At 32.4% G+C, this 26,719-nt stretch overlaps 1 protein-coding gene across 1 annotated transcript in view; it reads left to right on the top strand.

Moving 5' to 3' along the window:
• The window catches only part of Adamts19 (ADAM metallopeptidase with thrombospondin type 1 motif 19), a 258,371-nt gene that overhangs the window by 18,645 nt on the left and 213,007 nt on the right, over window positions 1-26,719 (top strand). The window contains exon 3 of the mRNA XM_027949358.3: window positions 24,050-24,215. Coding sequence (XP_027805159.2) covers window positions 24,050-24,215 — 166 coding nt within the window. The remainder of the gene's footprint in view (window positions 1-24,049; window positions 24,216-26,719) is intronic.

Genomic DNA, 26,719 nt, shown 5'->3' on the forward strand with positions numbered 1-26,719 from the left:
ACAAAGAGGTATATTAAAGTAAGACAGGTCCAGAAATAGACTTACTCTAATATAGCTGGTGGATTTTCAGTACCATTATCAATTTAATTCAACAAATAAATTCTATTCTTTGACAAGTGGTACTAGAAGAATTAAGCATCCATAAGAGAGGAATGAATCTTGATCTCTACCTTATACCAGAATCATCAATCTAAATGGATCATAAACTATTAAAAGAAAACTTAGGAGAAAATCTTCAGTTCCTTAGTATAAGCCAAAAATATTTTCATTGGGACACTGAAAATGATAATTTGGACATCTGGAGCACTAAACCTTCTAACTTCTCAAATGACACTGACATAAAATTAAAGCATAATACAAAGTGGGACAAAATATTTGCAAAAGATTTATCTGATGAATTGCTTGTTGCCAGAATATATGAAGTCTCTTCATCTTTGAACAGAAAATTCACTAAAGAGATATTTAGATGAAAAAAAAAATAAGCTCATGAAAAGATTCTTAATATTATTGGTCCTTAGGGAAGAAATGAAAATAAATATCTGCATAAGAACACTCAAATGTTCATTGCCGATTCATTCACAATTGCCCCCAAATGGAAAACATATTGTATATTCATGCAGTGGAGCAAACAACTAATTCATTTCACAAAATGGGTAAGTGATGGAAACTCAATGCACATACAAAAAACTGCACGTTGTTTGATTCTATTTATATGGGATTCAAGAAAAGACAAAACTATGAATCAGCGATTGATAAGAATCCAGGTCCTAAGAAAAGAGGAATTGCCTGCAAAGGAGCACAAAGGATAGTTGGAGGTGATAGAAAATTCCATTCGATCATTTGGTGGTTGTTCCATGACTGTGTAAGTTTGTTTAAACAAACAAAAAACAGTGCTCAAACTTTCACCCTCAATAAGCTAAATATCCTCTGACTCTCTTACTTCCAGGGTGAACATCTTGAGTGTCCTTAACAATTCCTTATTGGGATGGGCCAGGTGCAGTCTCATAGAAGTGAAACTATCACTTCCTTAATGTAGGAATTTGCAGTTAGTGATGCAATCTCAGGTTGTCTTCAGTTACCACACATTTATATAGTCGTAAATTTTTCTGACATACAAAGCATTGACTATTGTAAAATATTAACAACACAGAAGTAAATATACAAAAGTGGAATTGTCAATGTCAAAACCTCCTCTAGAGGTTGCTTCAGAGAGTAATTGGATGTGTTTTTATCAAGAGCTTTACTAAGGACTTACATACAGCTACACATAAATATCGTGCAGTTGTTAGCTGAGGGCCTTCTTACCCCTGGGATCTACAGGAAATTCCTCAATACTCCACTGTACTAGGAGTTTCTAAGCCCTTGACTCAAGATTTCAAAGTTTGGGATAAGGAGAGAAGAGGAGTACCTCCTTTCCAAGATCTTTCCCTTAAATCTGCATCTGCACATGCTGCCTTTGTTCCTTCTATGTAAACTTGCAGAGAATACTCAACTGCTTCACAAGTTTCTTAAAAACTCTGTTCCTACCACTCATTTCAAGAATTCTAGGGAATTTCGGTGAAGACTTAGGGTATATTGGGATTGGGCTACAGGGGTGGTTATCAGCCTTCTAGGGCCTCATCAATGTCTCCCAGGCTGGTTCCACTATTCATTTCTGCTCTCCCTTTTCTCCTACAGGATTCTTTCCAGATGTTCTGAATTCTTCACCCTCTAACATGCAAACCTCTCTACTTCTCTTAACCCGAAAAGCTTCCCATATCAAGTCCACCAAAATATACAGAAAATTGAAGTGCCTTCCAATCAATTCGAATGACCTCATCCCACCTGACCCCACCCCTGTTTTTGTTGTTTTGCTGTTCCATATCTGTGGAATAGCACATGTTTCATGTAAAGTAGTTTGGATCTATTTTTCTCCAAATAAATGGAACTTCCAGAAAATAGATTTCTTAATTGCAAATTAATTATCTAAAATTGAATTAATGCTATAAACTCAAAGTATTTAAAATTGAATTAATTATGTAAATACACTGTCCAAATTACTGTTCTAAAAAGATCTGTCATCATGTAATGCTTACATTGCAAGATTTGAATTCTTTAAGCATTGGATCACATTACAACGGAACTCGTAAACAACCATGAACTGTCATGAGGCATGTGTTATCAATGGGGCCTCTTGGCATCATGGGCTGTCCATTACCAACCGTGCTATCCAATCCCAGTTAATAACAGTCTCTTATTTGCATTTCTAGTATCACTCTGTGCTGTGTACCATGGCACATTTTTGTCAATTGTTTTTGTATTGGGATTTTCTATAAAAAATGCTTATAAATTTATTGTTTTAGGATAATTATATTCTTATGAAGTTTTTAGTGTGTAGAGTCATAAATAAGTAACATTTGTGTTCTTTTCATACACGCAAGCTTGCTTATATAATGGCATTACAAATCATGTGTCTTCTATAACTTGTTTATTGAGTTTTTAGGACATCTTTAAACATATTGGATACGAATCTCTTAATAGCTGTGTATATTACATGTATCTTCTTTTACTTTGTGACCTGGAGAGCTTTTCATGCCATTTGTGTGCATCTAGTTTTTTTCAGAGAGCCATATAATAATCCATAACATGAGAGCACAATAATTTATTTATACTGCCAACATAACTTTCTGGTTAAGAGCAAGTAATTCTGTATCTTATTAGCTTTGTTACTGTCAATGAGAAATTTAATACAAGATACTATTTTTTTCATATATAAAATTTAGAAAAATATTTACTACTTTGTAGAACTGTAGGTGATATTAGAGAAATAATAAAAGTAAATTACTCCAGAGCCGTGTTTTTGACCTCAGTGCTAATGTCATTTGGGGTAAGATAATTTTATTGTGAAGTATTATCCTATACAATGTCGGATATTTAGCAGCTGTGGATTCTACCCATACATGCCACTGTGAGAGCCCAAAATATCTCCAAATGTTGCCAATGGATCTAATTATCTCCCCAAGGCATGTGTGTGTGTGAGAGAGAGTGTGTGTGTGTGTGTGTGTGTGTGAGAAAGAGAGAGAGAGAGAGCGCATGTCCACATTTAGTTGAGAACCACTATCCTACAGAAGCATTTGATAGCACACAGTCAGATCAGCTGCATGAAGCTGGACAAAGTTCTTGAAGATTCTCTTCACATGGATTACATTATAGACAGCTTTTGATATAACTGCATGGTAGTGGCCATGAAGAAAGATTCCCATAGTGCTAGGCTGTTAGGTTGGCACTGTTTCTACACTAACCGAACTGACCATAATTCTGCAATTTACAACTGATTGCCAAAATCTTTGCATATCTGTGTGAACATGCTTGCAAGAGATTTTCTGGAAATAATATCTTTGAGGGAGAAAGGAGCACAAAGCTGGCATCATTGAAAGTTTGATATACTCTTTAAAATCAACTTCCAAGTATACTAGATCAGCTTACACTCTCACCAATTATACCTAGGAATGCCCTTTTTTTTCATGTCTTTAACCATAGTGAATATTATCACTCTTCATATTCAACAAACTTTATGAATTTTTAATATTCCTCTCCACAATTTGCATTTTTTTCTGTGTGTTACATGTTTGTAATGTTTGTACATTTTCCAATTAATCTTTTAATCATTCAAAGTTATACCTAGAAATCCAGTTACCAAACTGTGCAAGTATAAAGAGAATAGGTTATTACAACTAGCTTTCAGATTTCATAAATGCTAACAGTTGACAACTTTGCTCAAGATCTTTATTTTAAAATTTGTACATCGTTTGGAATCCCTCATTGTATTCCCCCCAGCCAATTTTTTCTCAGTCCCCAGATGTAACCACTATTATCAAATTTGTGTATATATTTCCATCCATATTTTTATAATTTTATTATGTGTGCATCTATAAAGATATGTGTATATATATCCATAAGGATATATATATATATATAATATATATATCCTTAAATATAAGGATATATATATTATATATATATATCCTTATATATATATATATATATATATAAGGATATATATAGCATTGTTTTATATTTTAAAATTTACATAACAGGAATCATACTGTAAGAATCCTTCTAGAGCTTGCTGTTTTGAAATTCCAATTTTATTCTCTGAGATTTATTCAAGTTGATACACATCTAGTCCACCATATAAACTGAAATGTCTTTTTTATTGTTTGAATACTGTATAACTTATTTATTAATTACTCTATTGTTGGATGCTCATTTTTTTCTCCTTGTTTTTGGAATTATAAGCAATATTGTAATGATCATCATTTTGTCTCATGAGTACATGTGAAGAGACTTTTGAAGATCTATACCTTTATGTTTAAAAAATATTATTAAATTTTTCTTATATGATCATAATACTTCACTAAGCCCTGTATTTTTCCACAAGAAACTGCTAGTATTTGTGAACTGGTTTTTTTTTCCTTTTATTCTTTACTCTTCTCTCAGTAATGAGAAGAACAATTAGACAGAAAACCAAAAATAAGAAAAAAAAAGAATAACTGAAGAATACAGTTAGGATTAACTATATTCTTGAACTAAATGATATAGAAACTTTTATCTAGTACACATGGAACTCTTATCACAATAGCCTATATCGGGTACCATTAAAGTTGTCTCAACAAATTTAAAATAGTTGAAAAAAATGATTATGTTCTTTGGTGACAGTGGATTTCATAGAATAATGACAAAAAAATATCTAGACATTAACTTAAATTGGGAACTAATATAACACATTGCTAAATAAAATGTTTTAAAGAAGAAATAACAAAAGAAATTTAAAAACATTGGAACTCTATATAAATGAGAACAGAAAATAATTTGGGATACAGCTAAAGCAATAATGTTGGGGAAATTTATAGCATTAAATACTTAAGTTAGAAAGTTTTAAAAAGTAGAGAAAATTAAACTTTATAGATTAAAGAACATAATAAAAAACCAAAAAATCAATGAATTTTCTTAAAAAACAAAAAACAGTGAAGAAAAATTAATTTTATGAAAAAACAAATTGCTACATCTATCTCTAGATAGATCAAAGAGAAAGAAAATACAAATTATCAATGAGAGGGAGGCATCACTACAGCTTTGAAATTAAAATAATTACAAGGAAATATTTGAACCACTTTATGTCAAGAAAATTTACAACTTTAGAAGAGACAAATTTCTTGATATCACATTTATATATATATATATATATGAAAAATGATATATATATTTATTTTTAGAATTTTTTTCTTTCCTTTATTTACTTTTTATTTTATTTCTTTTTAGTTACACATAACAGTTGAATCAATTTTGGCATAATTATAAAAATGTGGAATGTATCTTGTTCTAATTCAGTCCCCACTACCTCTCATTCCCCTCCCACTCCCTGCTCCCTTCCCACTACTGATCTTTCTGCTATTTACCCATAGTTATTTTTTTAATTAATTTATTGTGAATAAATTAATATTAATATTAATTAAAATTAATAATATACATGATGGCGAGATTTACTGTGGTGTGTTTATATAGGTACATGGGAAAGTTAGGTCAGATTCATTCCACTGTCTTTCCTATTCCTATCCACCCTTCCTTCCCTTCATTTCCCTTTGTTTGCTCCAATGGACTTCTATTTTTTTATCCACCCTTTATCGTAGTTTTATCTTCCAGAGATATATAGTATATATTTCTTGATACAAGTATAACATGAAGTACTACAAATTCTTTCAGTAATTTGAAAGGAAGGAATACTCTTCAATACTTTCCAAGAGGTTAACATTTTCTTTATATAAAAAAACAGATAAAACATTATTAAAAAAATACACACTACATTATTATCCCCATGTGAGTATAGAACCTGAAATCTATCAATAGCAAAAACACTCAGCAGTAGATAATATATAATCATGACCAAAAAGTGTTTATCCCAAAATTCAAGGATAACTTAGCATTTAAAAATGACAGTGTGATCCACCACGTGAAACCAGTGAAAGAGAAAAACCTACATACTAATATAAATGAAATGCAGAAAAGTAACTTGACACAATTTAACATTCATTTATGATAAAAACCTTCTGCAAATTAGGAATAGACATAACCATAGGCATCTTCAGAAAACTCATTAAAATCATTCTTAACTTGGAAAGACTATACATTTATTGCCTTATCAGGAATTATACAAGGATGTCCATTCTGTTCACTTATACTCAATATTGCATGGAAGATCCTAGCAATTACAGAAGCAAAATAAATAAATATTGAAATAATTGAAGGCAGGCAGATAGGAAAGGAGGAAATGAAATTGTGTCTATTTGCAGGTAACAAGATCGTGTACATAGACAATCCTGAAAGATAGCTGGGTGTGATGGCACATGCTTGTAATCCTAGATGCTTGGGAGGTTGAGGCAGGAAGATCATGAGTTCAAAGCCAACCTTATCAACTTGGAGAGGCCTTACGCAACTCAGTAAGACCCTGTCTTTAAATAAAACATTTAAAAGAGTTGGGGATATGACTCAATGATTACATGCCCCTGGGTTCAATTCCTGGTATACACACACACACACAAAAAAAAAAAAAAAAAAAAAAAAATCCTAAAAGATCTATAAAATAGTGTGAGAATTGACAAATGAGTTGAGAAAGGTCACAGGATGTTATGCTAATTAAAAAAAAGGTGTGTGCATTTTTTCATAGTTCTTTTCTCCATTTCTTCCAACATCCTCCTACTTATCTTTCTGTTAGGTTCACTTGAATATAATTTTTTTTCTAAAATTATTACAAATCAAACATTAAATTCAGATGTAACAATAACAGAACAATTTACTTCTTTAAAAAAACATGTTACCTAATCATTTAATTTAATTCCTAGAGTTTAAAGATTATTTTCTACTCTAGGAAGGGCTAGTTGGGCACTGCCAAAATGCAGAAAAAAAATTGAAAAAGGGCTTAAAATGCAAAATGTTTTTTTTAAATATATAATGCTATTTATTGTATAAATAACAACACTTTTCAACAAAATGATTAAAATCTCTACCACTTTAAACTTCTATGAATTAATAGCAGTTTAAAAATCTCTATAGAGATACAATAAAGGCATTTCTATTAAATTTATGATTTTTGAACTCTACTTTTGACAGAATGTTAAATAATGAATATTATTTATAATATTAGTACAGATCTGGTTTGCCATCTGTATGGTATATAGATCCACTCATTAGTGGTCATATTTCTATACATGGATCATAATATATATGTATATAATATGAAATTTTATACATATGTGCCAAAAAGCAACTAGATTTAGAAGTTTTGTATTTTTCTACTTTTTATGTATGTGAAATAATGAACATGTTTATCTGTTTTCTTGGCATTCCCATACTGAACAGCAAGTAACATTTTCTATATGCACTTTTCTGTTGAAATAATTAATTTCAGTTTGTCTATAGGAGAAGTCTGTGGCATTACTAATTCAGTCTAATTCAGTCAAACATGTGTCTTCAATTCTAAGTCAAGTTACTTTGGCACATACTAAATTGGAGAGAACTGCCATTCATATGTATTCTTTTGGTTAGTTGTTGAATGAAACCTGAATGGAATCATACCCATATATGGAGTTGGCGTCTACATGTGAGCTAAGTTGAACAAATAATAAGTTAAAGAAAATTTGCAAGACCAAACGAAAGCAGGAAGAAATGTTGTAATGCTGTATTGTGTGCATGGTATGATTTTAGGCCGCTGGTTTTACTTATGTTCTGTTAGGGAACCTGTTAATATCATAGCAATGCAAATATATCAAATTTTCTGTTGAATTGAAAATGTTTATTATTTAGCAATAAAGTACTTAAGCAGGACTTGGTAGAAGAGTACAGGAATAGTTTGCTTTCTGTAGTGATTTACTGCCCTTCAACATACATTTATATAATTTCATACTTATATATATAATTTCATTTAATGGACAGGAAACTTAATTATTCGTTAGATAGTGAAGGATTGCTTTAGTTTCATTGTTAATGTTCCCTTTGTCCTAACAGAGCTTTATGAAGATACTCACACCCATTCTTATTTGCCGAGCATAAGCCCAGGTCCCAAGGCTGGAAAGCAAACCAGATTTGGCATGGGTTTTCCTTTAATGAGTGATGTTAAAGGAAATTAATCCCAAGCATAGAATATAATTAAAAATGCTACAAGGCTTCAGTGATCTGTGAAGGCTGGGCTTTGAAATGTTACAATTGAGCCTATTTAACTGTGTTTCATCCTCCTCCTCTACTACCTAAGCCAGTAGAAAATAATTCTGACATCATTATCATCAAAGGCCAACATTTTTGGTAGCTCGTTAAGAAAAGTAAAGTGTGATTTATACATTTAATTCAAACAACTTGTGGCTATTCTTATCTTAAAGCTTATTGTCTGCCTGGGCAAGAGGATGAGAGGAAGTAAGAGGCAGAAGTAAGAGGAAATAGCAGTTGCTGTAAAAAGGGCTGGTTAGGCATTATGTTTTCTGTACTGTCCCTTGTATTGATGGCTCTGGATGGGGACTTTCTCAGTGGTCTCATTCAGTTCCACTTACTCTTGTCCTGTCTACAAGATCCTTTTGGGAACCAGGATGATCTCATCTCAGTAGCATGCGGTGGAGTGCTCTGTACCATCAGTCAGTATAAAGAAGTTCATCTTGTTCAAAGTCCATTGGCCTATGACAGCTGCCAGTGTCAAAGGGAACTGCAGGATGCATAACCTTTCCTTTCTTAATCCAGTGATCTCAAATCTTCTATTTCATCTTTTATGAGAGTCTGATCAGGAACATTGGCTCTGAGTTTTTTGGGTGGATGAACAATTTAGTTATAAATCCAGAGATGGATTGTTTTTGTATTTTCTAGGGATCGTATTTTAGTTCTATAGATGCTTTGGCTGTGCCCACCTTTTGTCCCTAGGGCTTTAGCACTGTTCTCTAGGATACCAGGTAGATTGTGTTGCCTACTTTAAAGTTATTGAGAATATTTTACAGATTAAACTTTCACTTCTCAGATAGCTATGATAACAAGTCTTGTTGGTATTCCCATACTAACAACGAGGCAAAAGACCAATGAGAAATTAGATTAAATGGATAATAATGATTAGTTTTACCTATTATTGAAGGAGTCCAGAATTGAAGGTGATGGTCAACACTTAATCATAATTTTTGAAAACCATTTGACAGTAAGTCTGTATATAGTTTATATAACTGAAGATCAATGTTTATTTATTATGAAATAAACTTGGAAAAAAGCCTCTTGTGTATGTTTTCCCTACCAGAACCACTCTTAGAATTTTGCAACTCTGTTTTTACTCAGTCTGTTTTGCTATGACTGTAGTGAGTTGTCTTAATAGTTCAAATCAGAGTATATAAGACTTTTATTGTTTTTAAAGAAACAATATATCACATGCATTTCAGAGTATTGAAACATACACTTCAATAGTCACATATAAAGACTATATAATGTGTTTTTTCTGAATATGTCATAATTTAGCATATCATTTCCTAAATGGTGTGCTTTGGGATAGCTTCCATTTCTTTATAATTTTGAAATGCAAACATTCTACTCTGCAATTGTTGCTTTGTGGTTAAGTCTTTGAAAAGATCTTTTTTATTCCAAAACCACAAATTATTTCTATATAGGTTTTAATACTTTTATATTGTGGAATGGGATAAAACAAAGCAAGGAGTTCTTATTTTGAATGTACCCCATGAATACATTACCAGAACTGCAATTATGAAGTCAAAAGGTGTAAGTAACATGATTCTATGAGGAGTTCCTAGAGGGCACTAATTTATGAGGCCACCAGTGAAGTCTGAAGGTACCAGGTTCACTTTATTTTCATCAACTGTGTATTATATTTTATGTGCTTTTGTTTTATTGCTATTTGAAACAGTGTAATTGTGCCTGATTGTTGGAATTTACACTCTTTTAATTACTACCCAGGAATGTTTCCAGACCTATTTTTTTTATCTCCCCTTGTAGTCTATCCTTAATGCAGTCACCAGAATGAATCTTTTTAAAATAAGTCCCAACAAAGTCCTTGCAGCTTTTGTAATGTGAAAATGTATGTAGTAAAAAGAAAAACCAAGAGTATGAAAGATTGCACCATCTTGTGTTTGTACCTGTTACTTTTGAGAAATAAGGGAAGGGAATGAGTTTGGAAGATCTAGGTGGTTCACTTCAACTGAATCAATAAATTGCTATATATATATATATATTTTTTTTTTTTTAAATATGTACAACATACAAATACATTATTTGGCAAATATCAATGGTGGATAACTGATTACTCTGCTATTATGCACATTTCTGAAGGATTGAAGTATTTCCTAATAAAGAATAACAAAAATAATACAGGGGAAAAATGCCTTCCATTTTGTTTTCTTGGGGCAGTTAGCAAAGGGTTATTAAAGTGTTAGTTTTCTCATTTCTTATTTCAACTCATCTTGCAATAACTTTCAGCGCTATGCTTTAGAATCAAAGAAACTGAAACGTAAGAAAGACCTTTATGAACTAAACAACATGCTAGTTAAATGACAAGAATGAAAAGTGATTATAGTAATTGGGCCATGAGAGTATTTGTCATATATTTGAGGTATAAAAAGACTCAATATGCAGAATCAGAACTCACGGTGTAAAGTAGTGGCTGGGAAGCATTCTGGACTTTTTATAAGAATCTCTCTGAGAGTTTTTATTTTCTGTACAGATACTCTTGTCCAGTGAAGCTTGATTGCCTCAGAGTGGTGATTAGTTTTTGGTGATTGAAATATATAAGCAGAATTTTAAACATTTATCAATGATGTTAATGAATGATACCTTCTCTAGGTGGAGTTTGGAACACCATCTGCTCTCTAATTTCTTGTTTTGATGTCCTATTATTTATAGATTTCTTTCTTAAAACACAATTCATGGACAAAATATTCCTGATGTGGTCTGGGATTTGCAGAATGTTTTCAGTTTCAGAATTTATACCATGTTATTTCTGCTCTTTCAGTATATGATTTCCTTAGGTGACCTGTAATAAATTGCCATGAGATTACTTTAGGTATTTAGCCTCTGTATTCACTGATGTGACATATATAAGAATAAAGAACTCATTAAAGGAAAAAAAATCCTTGATTTCTGTCCTCTAAGACCAATCCCATGTCTTCTGGTAGTTGCTTCTATCAGTAAGTATACTATTACATTATTATTTATTTCATATTTTTAAATACATGTTTTGCCATCCAAGGATTCTAACAAGGAAAAGAAAACCACCGCCACATTTTGCTAATGTGGTTTAAATGAGAAAGAGGGCTTAACCTCTATAAATAAGCATCTTATTTATTATAAGATACTTAGGATTTTGGTGACTCCCTGTTTTGTTCACTGCTATATTTCCTGCATCTAGTATGTTAACTGATAAATAGTATGCACTCAGAAAATATTGTTGAAGAAATTCATTTTCATGTTCATTTGACCTTTAATTGAATCCTGAAAATAAGTTGCAACAGATTTTCCATGTCTTTGAGTACCAATGCTATGGTCCTTGAATAGTTTGCTCCACTAATCTTGTTTCCATGGTAAAATGAATTCGCATCTACTCTCTAGGGGTATGTAGGAGGTTGGCAACATCTCTGTCAATTGTGAGGTCACCACTAAGACCTGGCAGAGATGAGTGCTTCCCCAAACTGCAGCTGTGCAGCTTTCTCAGTGGTCTCATTCAGTTCCACTTACAGCACATAACTGGGCTGGAATTGCATGAGATAAGTGCCGCAAGTGCTCATCACCATGGTGAGTGGCTCTGAAAAACCACTAAGTGACTAACCCTTTAACAACTAGGTGTATGACTGTATATGCACCAACTCATTAAGTCCTAGAGTGGCAAGTTGGAAGCCACCTTTTATGGTGATTAAGAAATAATATAGGTCAAGTCAAGTTAGTTAATACATTTAAATTCTTCTCCTTACCCATCAATATGGAATATACAATATTTCTTATTTACAACAAAAAATCATGTTGTTATGATTTTAAAGAATTTTGATTGCTGAAAATGGAAGTGATTTCTTTCTTTCTTTCTTTTTTTTTTTTTTTTGCTTGGTTCCTGCTGTTGAATTTATCAACAGCCTGAGCACATGTATTTGATCACCTCATATAGTACTATTAAATTTTTAAATGTAAACATAAGCAATGTAGATTAGACAGAGGCAACAACTTCCTCAGAGTGAACTGAAATCTTTTCTTCAAATCTGCTTCTAGAGTTAATTCTCACTTTTTTTTTTTCAAAAAAAAGGTCAAATATTCAAACTCTAACTTTCTATTAACTTTCCCAGATCTTCCTCCTCACTCTTCTTTTTGCTGGTTCCTTTTCTATTCTCAATGTTGGGGTTATCAGAGTCTGCTTTCAGGAACTCTTATTTTCTTTTTGTACACTCCCTGGACACCATCATTCACGCCTGTGATGGACAAATTACCTTTATTTGGAAGTTTTTTGATATATATCTTTAGCTTAAAACCATCCACTGAATTCATACTCCAAGTGCCTACTTGATACCTCCACTTGGATTTCTCTGAGATATATCAAATCTAGTAAGTTCTCATCAGAAATTTTAATTCTCTATGCTAAAATCCATTCCATCCCTAATATCTGAGTTTTATATTTTAATTACAAATACCGATCTCTCTTGAGCTCTCTTTCTGGAGTACCCAAGCCAAAAAATCTGGAGTTATCCTTTATTCTTTTTCATCTCTGTTCCCTCCCATCTCAACATCATAATATTAATCATCATCCTCTGATTTCAGTGAGAGTCCAAAATAAATTTCAAATGTGTTTACTTTCCTTCAATCCATATCTAGCTATCACGTACTGCTTCCTTAGTTTAAGCACCATGATCCTGCCTTTGGACTATTAGATGTGACTTCACACTGCCTTCCCTTAGTTGACTCTTGTCACCCTGTAATCTGTTTTCCAAAGAAGAACAAGAATGGTTTTCTTCAGAATTTGTGTCAGATTCTGCCATCTACTGTCACTTGCTTTTGATTATGCTTCAAAAAAATTTAAATGTCTCATGGTCTTGAAAGGTTACCTGCATCATGGTCTGCCAACCTCAGTGTTTTGTTTTTACTCTTATTTTTGTGTGTGTCCCTGCACTGTCTCAGACATCACATTGATGGAAAATTTTTAAACTGATTCTTGACTGATCTCTAGGTTTTCTTCACTGATAGACTTTACACGAATGCTACCATTATTTATTGTTTTTAATTACTGTGGTAGTATCCAAACAATCTTGCGTCCCTCCATCTCAATCTTTCTTTTAAATTAAAAGGTAATCTTGAATGATTTTATATGTATATACTTTTGAAAGTCAATGCTTGTTATAAGAATTGTAATGGGATAATGAAATTACCTTGCTTCTCTTCCATATCCTTAATTTTTGTCCTTTAGGACCAATTCCATGTCTTCTGGCACTTGCTTCTATCAGTAAGTGTAACATCACCTTATTATTTATTTTATATTTTTAAATACATGTTTTGCCATGACATATAAACATGGGAAATTTTTGTAAATAATAATTTTAAAGTATTTACTTTTGTGCACACAAAATACATATGCTGAGTTTCTCCTATGCATCTTCCAGAGCACAGCCATGGTATGTGAAATGCTTTCCCTTGAGACATCATCCTTTCCCCCCTTACACTCTGTTTCATGTGACTGTCTACATCTTTTATTTCAGGCCTTGTCTCATATGCTATCTCCTTAGAAAGACTTTGTTGGGCTACCTTTCTAGTGTCTCCCCTCCACTCTATTTCTTTTAGAACCTTATTTGTTTATTTAAGGATACATTTTACAATTTGTAATCTCTTTAGTATATTTGTCTGATTAAATGACTTTTTTTGATCTGTGCCACTAGTACATAAGGTTCATGAACACAGAGATTGAATATTTTAATCTTTGAATCCTTAGTGCCCTGCATACTGGTGGGTGGTACTTATTCAGTAGGCACATTTATAAGGAATACTAAATAATCATCAGGAAGATGCAGTGAAACATAACAGCTTTTGGTTAAACTCATTGATAAAATAAGAAATAAAAAACTGAAGTTTTTCCAATTCTTAACATGCTTTTTACACATTTAAAGGCTTCCTGAATATCCCAAAGAATTAATTTAAAAAATCATCTCTATCAGTGAGAGATTATTATAAGTTCAATGAATATTAGTATATGAAAATCAATAGCTTTTCTTAATATAAATAAAAATAGAGTATAAAATAAGAAATCAGTTCACTATCATAACAATGATAACTAAAATATCAATCATTTTTTTACAAAAATATTAGGAGGGAGCATTAATTTTCTATGGTACCAGTCTTTATCACTTTATTTTCATTCCTTTAACGTAAAGGCCAAACAGCAGTTGCTATTTATTACATATTTGTGATGGTATTCATGTATAATAAAGTTAAGAAGAAACATTTTTTTGAAACTTATTTTAAAATTCATATTTCTATCACATGTCAAAAGACTGAAAAAGACAACAATTTACATGAAAATGTGATAGAAAGCATATTTTTTTCATTTATAGAAGTTCAATCTGTTTCTGTGTATTATGTGAATACAATATGACTATGTTGAAAGAATATAACTCAGGAAGCCGTCATGAAGCACCTCACAGTAAAACATATAACCAGTGTCTAAGGAAAAATAGATTGTTTAAAACCCAAAGGAAGACTTTCATAGGATTTATTTTTAAATGTGAATCAAATAAGTAATGCTGCCATAGAATGCCCTGTCTTTCTAATAACAATTTATCAGTGTAGCTCTCTATTCCAGCTGCACTGATCTGGAATTTCCTGAAACATGCCACATCTGCTCTTGTCTCACGACCTTTGCTTCTCTCTCTGTCTAGAATGCTTTTTCTTAATGTTGGTTTGGCCACCTCTCATGTGTCAAGTCTCTTCTCAGATGTCCCCTCATCCAATTGCCATGGCCACCTGAATTTCTAACCCCTTCAACCATGGTCGTCACTACCTGAATTCATGTTACCTATGTGTAAGACTGTTCACCGAGTAAACAGGATTTAAGGAATATGTTAAACAAGATTCCCATACCTGTGCCACCTGTTTTATTTCTGGTGTTGTTTGTTCTTAGGTAATGAGAAACCCTTCAGTAAATGTAGTTACAAAAACTGGTCGTTAAAACATTCATTCGCTAATCATCACACCTTTCAAATTCATGTAAAATTTCTCTACCACATGCCCTGAACATTCAGACTTTCTTACAAATCTGGACGTGGAGGGCATGAATCATATGCAGTGAGAAGGGGAGACTGAGGTTCGAGTCTGTGGTGTTTCCCCCTCTAGAGTTCTCATAGCTCCCACTCATCATACTGGGCTTCCTATGGCTCCTCCAGGACTGAAGCCGTAAGGGATCCTGTGAAGGAGAAGGTTCTTTGGTGATCAATAGGATGTTACTTGTCAGGCACTTAAAATGGATGCTTTCTTATTGGCCACATTTGTGAGTTGAGGGGGAAATCTTTTGTTCAGAGATGCCCTTCTGTCCCTGGAGCTTTCACACTTCTGCTTAGGAGACAGGGAATTCATCTCTCTGCAGCGTTCATTTTCAACTCCTGTATTGTCCCTAGGTATTTGTCAGGATAGTTCCAGGCTATGATGTTTTAATCTTATCCTTCCTTCTTTCCTTCCTTCCTTCCTTCCTTCCTTCCTTCCTTCCTTCCTTCCTTCCTTCCTTCCTTCCTTCCTCCCTTCTTTCCTTTTTTATTGTGAAATATGACACAGATATCATGGTAAAAATGATCATATAAAGTTATTGAGCAAATACAGGTCTTTGGTCTTTTTCCATAGGGTTCATTGTTTCCTCTTGGAGCACAAGCTGATGGGCTTTATGAGCTCTGTACAAAGTTGATACTTGCTAGCATTTATTGAATAAATGTTGGGTGAATTAGTAGTTAATAAATTATGATATATTCAGAGGATAAGCTATTCTTTGACAATTAAAACCCCACCTGTAAAGAATGCTTAGTACTATTAGGAAACAAGTTATTCCTTAATGAAAAAAACTCAAAATAGATTATAAAATTTGAAACATATGTATGCATGTATATACATACACATGCCTATATATATGTTAATATGAGCATATATGTGTGCATGCATTGCAAATATTAACTGACTGGAAAGAAATATATATTTATATTATTTTAATTTAATATTCTTATTGGGCTTGAGGGTGATTATTTTCTTTTTTAAATTCTATTTTTTAAATGCATTATTTAAAAATTCTGGCTTGTGATCAGAGAATATTTAAAGGAAAAAAGAGAGAAAAACAATTAAAAGGGGCAAAGGGTAAGGAAAGAAACTAAAACCCTGAAATATTCTCCCAAATCTGCTGTGGGAGAATTGTTGGGTATCTACCACTAAAGGAGGCATTAAGACAAAACTCTCAGTCCACTTTGAAAGCCAGGATGCCTTTGACAGTTAAGAAGTCTGATCACATAAAACAGCTCAAGATATAGTTCAGAGCCTTCTATGTTGTATTTTTGTCTTCTGCTTTGTGAGGGATAAGGCCTGGTCTTGCTATTGATATCAAAGTTTGGATATCTACCATCTGTGAGGTGTTGTGTTTGACGTCCAAATCCTTAGTGCAAAATTTTTTAGAGATGAGGATTATTTGAAATAGCAGTCATATGGCAGGCTTAGCTTTTTGCAGATAGCTTCACAAAGGCAGTGTGCACTTGAAGCCAGATAATCTGGTTTGAATCCTGTCATCACCACATACTGATTTGTAATCTTAGGACACAGTAAGTCTTTTTGAAACTCATTTTTTTTTACAACTATGAAACTAGCATTTGCGCCCCAAGCTTAATGTGTAGATTAAGTGAAACAATGCATATGAAGTGCCTTGTATATGTGTCTGCTTCTTTCTTATTTTGTTGTTTTCTTATGAATATTTAAAAATAAGTTTGAAAAGAGAAAAGTAAAGGATGAGATAATTTTTATCCTGGGTAACTAGCAAAAAGGGCAGAGCCACAAGTAAATATGCAAACAGAGAGAGGAGGTGCTACTTTGGAGAGAATGATGATACAAGAAGTGAGATAATGGAAGTGAGAGGAGAGTCGATGTTGAAGGAAAGCAGTGGCCTGAGAAGGGGATTTGAGAATCATGTTCATGGAGGGGGTCATCAAACTTTTGAGTGATGAATACTGAGAACAACTGCTGACCAAATATTAGTCTTGGAATGAGGAACATGGCCTATTGAGGGGAACAGAAATCGCTGCTAGAGAAGATAAGAATTAGGACAAGGAAAATTTGGGATGGAGAAAAGTGGCCAAGGGTCAAATAGGAGCATAAAAAACCAGGAAGTTCGCATTGTCTTTGTAACAATCTATGAAGCTGGGATTGGGGTGGGGACTAGAATGGAGGTAGAATTTTAAGTAGATAATAAACAAATACAGAATTATATACTAAAACCAAAAATTAACTTGGAAATTGGGAGCATTAGACTTCAGCCCTGACATTCACATTAACTACGTGAGTTTGGGCAAGCCATGCTATAGTTTAAAGCCTTAGTTTTCTTGATTTCAAAACTCCAATAATGCCTGAATGATTTCTCAGTTTCCTTCTACCACTGTAGTTTAATGATTCTTTTTGAAGCCTTTTGGCTGGGAAAGAAATAGAATGATGTTAGCATTCTGGTGGCATGAAAGGCTTTCCTAGAGATAATACTTGGCTATTCAAGGAAGGCAACATTGGAAAGGTCTAATGGAAGAAATGAAATTCTAATTTTCCCCCAGATGAAGTCACAGGTGGTATGAAGAGATTTTTTTTCAGGCATTGAATCCATATGTGTTATTTTATCTCAAGAGAACAAGGCACTGAATTAAAAGCAACGTGTTTTTGAGCACCTGTTGTCTACTAGTAGGATCTGTGTATTGAAGGCAAGAGGATGAGCACCATGCCCAAACTGCCCCCTCCAGTAGCTCATACTTGTAATCAGAGCAATGGTAACCACAGTAGACAGTGCAATAGCAGAAAATGCATGGTGCAGCCTATTAGGAAAGGCAGTGATTACTTTCGAAAGAGGACTGAGCCTGCTTGATTTTGAAGAATTCATAGCTGTATACACACTCAAATGATAATCTGGAAAGAACACAGCATACACCATGAGCTGTGCTGAAATCTTGCAACTAAATGTTATTCCAAACTATGTTAAAACATAATGTCTTTTCACAATAGATTTGTTCATTATGGTTACATACGAAATTTGTGCAGTAAAATAAAACTGGAGAAGTAGGCAAGAGTTTTTTTTATAGCTTACTATCATACTTTACATATCTTCATTAAGGATGTCAAGATTGTCCTCCTGGGAATACAGAGGAAACACTATAAAGGTCAGGGTGTTTTAGAATGATAAGAATGTGGGATAGCATATGGTGTCAGAAGCATCATCATACAGATTTGTATGATTATATATAGAATACCCAAGTTCATGAGAAACTACTCCCAGTTGCAATAATATTGAAATGGCATTTAATTTGATTAAAGCATAGAAAAACTATATGGCAATATGCCAAGCTCTATATTATGCTTACATTTGAAGCTATAATGTTTTATTTGCTGAATGAGTTATATACTATAACATAACCTACAAGAAAATACTTAAGAAAGTAAAACCAAACTTAAATAGAAATTCAGATAACATGGGGTATCTGATATTTATCTAAAATGCTTTGCAAAGCAGATATTGATACCAAATCCTTTCAGCAAAGTCTATTACCACAAATAAAACACTTGTGTTCCTTTTAGTACCTGACTAATTCTTTGACACACCTTGTACTGGGAAAATAGACTATTTTTCTATGACATACATAACACTGATTTTCTTTTTCCCTTCAAAAAAGCTGTTATTTGATTTTTTTTTCAATTGTATTTGTTTATTCTATTTGGGGAGCACATATTCCCATTTCTCCAGTCAAAACTAGGCATCTTTTTGAATTGTTAGCTAGACTCGACATCCGTTTTGCCCCAGATAACAATGGAACATCCTTGCCTTCCATCTCATCCAAATCCTGTTATCCCCTAGACCTTTTTTTCATATCCTGGCATTATTATGATTTATCACCTTCCTCATTTCCTTTAGTGCTTATGACATTCACTTCTTGTGACATACTATATTTTAAAGTTGAATTATTTTAATATTTAAAATGGTACATATTAATGTTGTACTATATATATATATATATATATATATGTATGTATGTCATGGAAAGTTTAAATTAGGCTAATGGGTATATCTGTTGTCTCACATAATTTTTTAATAATGAGAACATTTAAAACTATTGCCACAATTTTTCAGTAAACAGTTGATTGGTATTTATTGCATTCACCATGTAGAACAATCAGTCTCTGAACTTAGTCTCTTGACTATCTGAAATTCTGTATCCTTGGACCAACATTTTCCCAAACCCTCCTCGCCTTCATTCTGGTAACCACCATTCTTCTCTTTGCTTCCAGGAGTTCAATGCCTTTAGATACCATGGGAAAGTGAAATCATGTTGGACTTCTGTACCTGGCTTATTCCACTTAGCATTATATTCTCCATCAGTGTTGTCACGAATGACAGGATTTCTTTCTTTCTTAAAGCGAGGTAGTATTCCATCGCATATATATAACAAATTTTCTTCATTCATTCATCCACTGATGGAAAATTAAGTTGATTCCATATCTTGGCTATGTTAAGCAATACATGCTGATTTCATTTCCTTTGGATATATCTTCAGCAATGGAACTGCTGCATCATATTTTTAAAAAACAAGTTATCATAGACTCATAATATTCACTACTTAATTAATGGACTATAATTTTCATTCTTTTGAGTCTAAAATACATTCATCTAGTACACTGAAATTTTACCTAGAAATGAAGATTCTGGAAAATAAAGAAAGTTGAAAGAAGAGAGATTAGAATTAAGAAAAAAACTTATAATTATTATAGTAGCACTTTGGCTCTTGGAGTGAGCTGAAAGTGAGGCACTGGAAGTGAATTAGTCATCACAGCAGGAGTGGGAACAAGAGCAAGGAGTGCCATATTGCCATATGACTTCCTGTTCCACCTACTGCTTCAGATAGACCTGCACTGGGACTCTAACATCTATTCATTACTTTCACAGCCCAAAATCAATTTGCATTTGAACAAATGAAGTTTCATATTTGATGAATTGAAGCAACAATGTTTAATCATCTCTGCACATTAGCCCAATCAAATTTCACATTGTGATTATGAGTTGGTAGTGTCAGTACACCTACAAGGAAATTTATATTCATGGTTGTAGAAACCAGAGGCATATAAAATAGGAGTAAAATAAAATATAAAATCTAGTAAGAAAAAAAATGACTGACGGCTCATTTTCTTTCACATAAGCAATGATAAATTGCAAGTTGAAATTGAAATTCTTTTTTTTAAAGAGAGAGAGAGAGAGAGAGAAAGAATTTTTAATATTTATTTTTTAGTTTTCGGTGGGCACAACATCTTTGTATGTGGTGCTGAGGATCGAACCTGGGCCGCAGGCATGCCAGGCGAGCGCGCTACTGCTTGAGCCACACCCCCAGCCCTGAAATTCTTATTACATCATAAAATCAAAGAATAAATAACAAAGGAATCCCACCATTTGAGCACATGCTTGTGATGATCTAAATAAAGGAGTAAACAACACTTTAATTAAATTGTATTTCCAGTATTTTTATGAAAAGTTTTAAAATAGTGAAAATTATCTGGAAAATTTTTTAAAAGACGCTCAAGGAGAAAAACACTTACTTAAACTTTTTTGCAAATAATATGTTGTTATACCATATTAATTCACATAATCTTTTCTTCTAAAATTGAGAAGACAATGTTTGCAACTAAAATAAATGCTGCCTAATTGTGGATTGTTGGACATGAGGACTCTTGTGTAGAGAGTTTATTATGTGCTTGTGTTCTTCCAAGGCTTATAAAATTACAGTGCAAATAAAAATAATTCTATTTTGTTAACAGAAAAACAAAATAGTTCCTTTGTGGGAGGCACAGAAAACCTCAAGATTTTTTTGCAGTTCTATTTTAATCTAGGCCCATACATTGAATGGTACAGAACAAAGCTGGACAATATTTGTGCTACAAGATAGCGTTGTGGTCTCAGATAGAAAATATACATTGTGACATTTGGGGCTAACTATGCCTTTGAGTGAACCAAGTCTGGCACAGAGTGAGTAGACAGTAGGCATGTATTGAATGAACGAGTCACCTTTATAATTACTCTAACTTCTTCCTTTTTAAAAATGGCTTTCTTGTTTTCAAAATTGCTGACAGAAAAAATTCTAACAAAATAGATGTGTTACATTATGAAGAAGTTTCTGTCTCAAAACAAAACATAATAAAATAAAACATTTATTTTGGACATTAATGTGCTAATGGGGGAATACAAACATGAATAAACTGATTCTTTGAACTCTGTGAACTTTGTAGTTTATATTCAAATGTTTAGGTGCTTATATTTACTAGTATCCTTATAATTAAATATATTTACATTATGTTATCCTTATTATTAAAATAAAAATAACAGTGAGTATTTATTGAGTAGTTATCTAGCATCAGACTACATGCTAAAAGCATTACATGTATCTGAATGGCCCTAGGAACTAGTGTAGATAAAGTTGCTGTAACTTTGTCTTTGTTATGTTGCTAGCAAATAATTTTAAAACCAGAATCTGTTCTTGAACTCCTTAAATTGTATATGATAGTATGCAGTTATGTTTTGTAACATTTATTACAAATCTAACCATTTTTATAACCTGATGAAAGAATGTGTTGGATCACAAACTTATGATTTAGGTAAAACTCAGCATGTTTGCTTGAGATATCCTAACCACACATTATGATTTAATCATCAGCTACAGTTTTATTAATGGCCTTGAATTACACTAATGTATAAGACAAAACTAACACATATCTATATTTTTATAGACTGGCTCAAAGACATATAATGTGACACCATCTTTTTTCAAGTTATGTGTAGATGTACTACATTTTTCATGGCCACTCAATACTTTTAATGTTTTATATTCTCATGTTGCTAATCTAATTAACCATATAAAAATTTCTAGATTTCATGTAATTACTTTAAAATTCAAGATTGTTTCAAATTTTAGAGAATTAAAACAAGAATAAAAATAAAGCAACTCAATGGAAGTCATATTAAATTACATAAAAATATTTGACATATAAATATATATATATATATATATATATATATATATACATATATATGCCTCATATTTTTTAAAGAGTCATTAGAGTGAATCTTTTTTACATCATCTCTTAATGCCAAATATGTGTGAATGTGTGTGTGTGTGTGTGTGTGTATGTGTATGTGTGTTAGAAAGAGAGACAGGGAAAGGGAGATAGGAAGGAAAAAGCAGAAAAACAAGTGATAGAATTATGTATTTCAGTTCTTAAGAATTTTATTAGTGATAGGAAAAATTCAATAAAATGAAATTGATTAGGATTTTAGATTTTTTTTTCTAAAAATGTATTGTAATATTAGTTCAGTACAAAATAAAATGATTATGTAACACATTGGCAATCAGCTGGTCTTTTTGTATAGGAGATGTAATGCACTCTAATAACATTAGTGTATTACATCTTTGCTAACACACTCTAGTAATAAAAACAAAATTTAAATTTGAATACAGTAGTGGAAAAATGAAAAAAGGGAGATAAATTTGGATCATTCATTTATTTAACAAACATTTGTTGAATACTTTATATATGGTGGAGCCTGTGCTAGCTGCTAGGAGAAGAACAAACCAGACACCTAAGGAAAATGTACTTATTTTTCAGGGTGAACTTATTTTTTCTTAAATTTTACTTTGGAAAATTGTTCTATCTGAATAAATAATTATTTTATTAATATGTTACTTATATGTTGATCAAATTAAAATGAGCTATACTTAAATTCCAGATGGTAGATGTGAAATAATTAAGAACTATATATTATATTACCAGATTGAGTATGAATAATGCAGGTTTTAAGTGATCATTTCTTAGCATTTTAGAATATCTTTTATGAAAATATCAATTTTTATGATAAAAATAGAACATTTCAAGCCTTCAAAATGTCAACACTAGACATAACAAGTGTTTTTAAACATTAGAACAATAATTTAGAATTTGCTAAAGGTAACAAAGTTAAGGGTATTCTATTTTTATGTTTATTATGTAGACTTAAAAAATAACAAGAAGATTAATTCACATTATGTCTGTCTCTGTGGAATACTTTCCTAGTTATAATTCAATTTATATTCCAAAAGAAGGAAAGATATAAATGAGCAGGCTTAGCTTCAATATATTACAAGGATACCTACTTGTAAGACCTTTTCATTGATGATAATCATAGTTTACAGTTTTTAACTTTCCACAGTTGGGTGGCTAAGACCATTATGAAATTAAACTTGTTTATGTAAGTTTTGCCTCATTTTTATCTAATTTATTTTGTAATTTTTTAAAAAATGCCCAGTACAAAACTTTAAGAATATTTTAAAAATTACTTTCAATATTATGAATCTTGCATTTGCCTTGATGTTACATGAATTACTTCACTAAGTACTGATTGTCAAAAAGTTGGACTCTGTGGTGTATGCAATTAAAAACTGCATCCCTCTTTCTGTACATGCTGTACATGTAAGTGACCCCATGGGTCTCCCAAAGTGAGCCTTTAACATTCCAGAATTTTTACTGTGCATCTGTTGCTGGCATCTAGCCTCCCACCCACACAGGCTAAGACTACTAAATGAAGTTTATGGTAGTGCAATAAAGCACATAAAGATGAAGTAATAAAATGTGAAGATAGTTACCTCTCTAGTGGGGTCACTGAAATAGATTCTCTAGAAGATCACATGCATATTTGTTAAAGAAAACAAAACATGTGAATAGAAGAACTTAGAAAGTAATTTTTAAATGGGGTTTCTGACCTATCTTTTTGTGTTGTATATTCCAGATGGGATTTATACAGCTCAATGAGGACTTCATATTTATTGAGCCACTCAATGATACAATGGCCATAACGGGTCATCCACACCGTGTCTATAGGCAGAAAAGGTCCGTGGAAGAAAAAGCCACAGAGAAGTCAGCTCTTCACAGTCATTACTGTGGTATCATTTCAGGTAATGTCTTCTGAACTAAATGTGCAGAGTAAGATGAATCCTATAAAAGGTTTCCGCCTCTCTCTGTCTTCCTCTCCCTCTTTTCTATCTACTACCTTTATTATTTCTTTGCAATGTGAAATCTCTTTTTGTTAATAGCAATTATATATGTCTATTTTAGGCCTATCTTTTGGTTTTCTAGGAAACACTGCATTTCAATATAAAAGAATGGAAACTCAAAAGAACCTCAGAGATTAATAGATCACATGCCTTATAACTTTCTTGAGTGGTTCAGTGTTCCTTACAGGATACTGCTCACTTCACTGGAATAGAAATGACAGAGAGCTCCAGATCTCCTGAAACTGAATCCAGTGAGCTCATAGCCTTATTTTAGCCTACCTCCAAGAGAGCATCACAGATATCTCTTTACTTCAACTAAGGCATCCTCTTTTTTTTTAACCCGTCTAAAAATCATCTTGGAGATTAAAATTAGCAGCAGAATAGCAATAAAAGTAAAGATTTATACTTTTAAATTTATTTGTTGTATCAGAATCTCATAATTCTGGAAATTTCAAAGGCTCATAAGTACTGCAAGCCATCAAATCCTCAATTCTTATTATCTACAAGTTCTCACAGAAATAAAGACTGGAAGGTGACATTTTTGTGTACTTTTTTATGTCCTTTAGGCAGAAATCTGTGGCATTAGCAAGAAAGAAAAGGAAAATGAATGATTTTTAAAATCAAGTCAGACCTGAAAGTTAGAGACAATGTTCATAACAAAATCATTTCACTGGGAAAAAAATGTTTAGACATCTAGTTCAGATGTCTCAGTGAATATTCACTGGTATAAGAAATGTTTCTAATGAGAATATGAAGAAATGTGAATTTATTGAAGAATTTTCAGTGTAGAGGCTTTAAAATATGTGTTGAACATTTGAAATTGTTAATGTAGTTAGTAACAAGATATCAATTCTAAAACTGATTATGGTATTTGAGCCTGGGTTAGGTATGTGAATAGTGAAAGGTAACATTTAGGGAGACCATAGGATGTCCAAAATAACAGTAGGGTATCGGATTAAAAATATTATGTTTCTGATTACAAAGTATTTATTTCTAATTAATCTGTGATTCTATTTTCTTTGGTGAAAACTCATCAGTATGTATGAGAGTTATATTCAAACATGGTTAAATGAATCTATCTCAATGTCACAATATTTAGGGTACACAAAACAAGTTAAATAACAACCTCTTTCCTATTCAAAGAGCTATAGATAGCAAAGAGGTAAAGCCGACCAAAATTTATAGCATTATTAACAAAAAAGAAAAGATTTTGTATTGTGAAAATATGAAAACAACAGCAATAATTTAGATTTAGTCCATTTAAGGAGATTGCTTTCTGTAAGTTAAACTGAAAATCTGGACTGTGTAACTTTTGAATCATAGTAAGTTTCAGCTGTTCTAATTTCTCATGTGCACTGATGACATAAAACAGGCTTTGTATATAATTATGCATGGATGAAAGTTTTTATTTTAATAGACTAATAAAGCATAAATGCATTGTTAATATTTAGCAAACATTGCTCATAATGTTTATGATATATATATATATATATATATATATATATATATATGTATGTATACACACAAACATATCGCATATATTTTTATTCATGACTTAAAATTAATGTTGATCTACTTAGAACAAGGACTTGCATGCAAAGTGGTAAGCTATCACCAATTAGATGATTTACTGAGATTACCTATTTTCAGATTAAATACTCAGTATTTAAAATATATTTTTTAAATTAGCAATCCATGAAATAAAATATCCATTTACTTGTACATATATGTTCAGCTGTTACTTTTCCCTTCTTACTTTAGGCCTAATTATTAGTACTTATACTAATAATTAGTTAATACTAACTAATTATCAATATGGCATAAGTATGGATAATGTAACCATATTGCCTTTGAAAAATGGAATTATTGGGCTGGGGATGTGGCTCAAGCGGTAGCGCGCTCGCCTGGCATGCGTGCGGCCCGGGTTTGATCCTCAGCATCACATACAAAGATGTTGTGTCTGCCGAAAACCAAAAATTAAATATTAAAAATTCTCTCTCTCTCTCTCTTAAAAAAATGGAATTATTAAATTTACTTTTCTTTGGCTTGGTCTTTATACTATTCCCTTTCATCATTTTAATGCCTTGGGTAGACTACATTGATATGTAGTATTTACGTGAATTTTTTCAGGGAGTTTCCTACTTTAACATGACTTCATTATGTTCTTATATTAAAAGATAACGTACAAGGGAGAGAAACCAGAAGTTGAGAGTTAGAAGCCTTGGGTTCAAGGTCCTGTCTCAGTCTTATCCAGCTAGGTAATCTTGGGCATTTCTCTCATATTTTTAAATTTTAGTTTCTATATTTACAACAACAACAAGCAAAAAAACACTGCCAATCACCTCACAAGGATGTAGAGCTAAATGCCATGACCCCAATTCTTAAGAGGTGAGCTGTACATTATT

Source organism: Marmota flaviventris, chromosome 5, assembly GCF_047511675.1.
Source record: "Marmota flaviventris isolate mMarFla1 chromosome 5, mMarFla1.hap1, whole genome shotgun sequence".
NCBI lineage: Eukaryota > Metazoa > Chordata > Mammalia > Rodentia > Sciuridae > Marmota > Marmota flaviventris.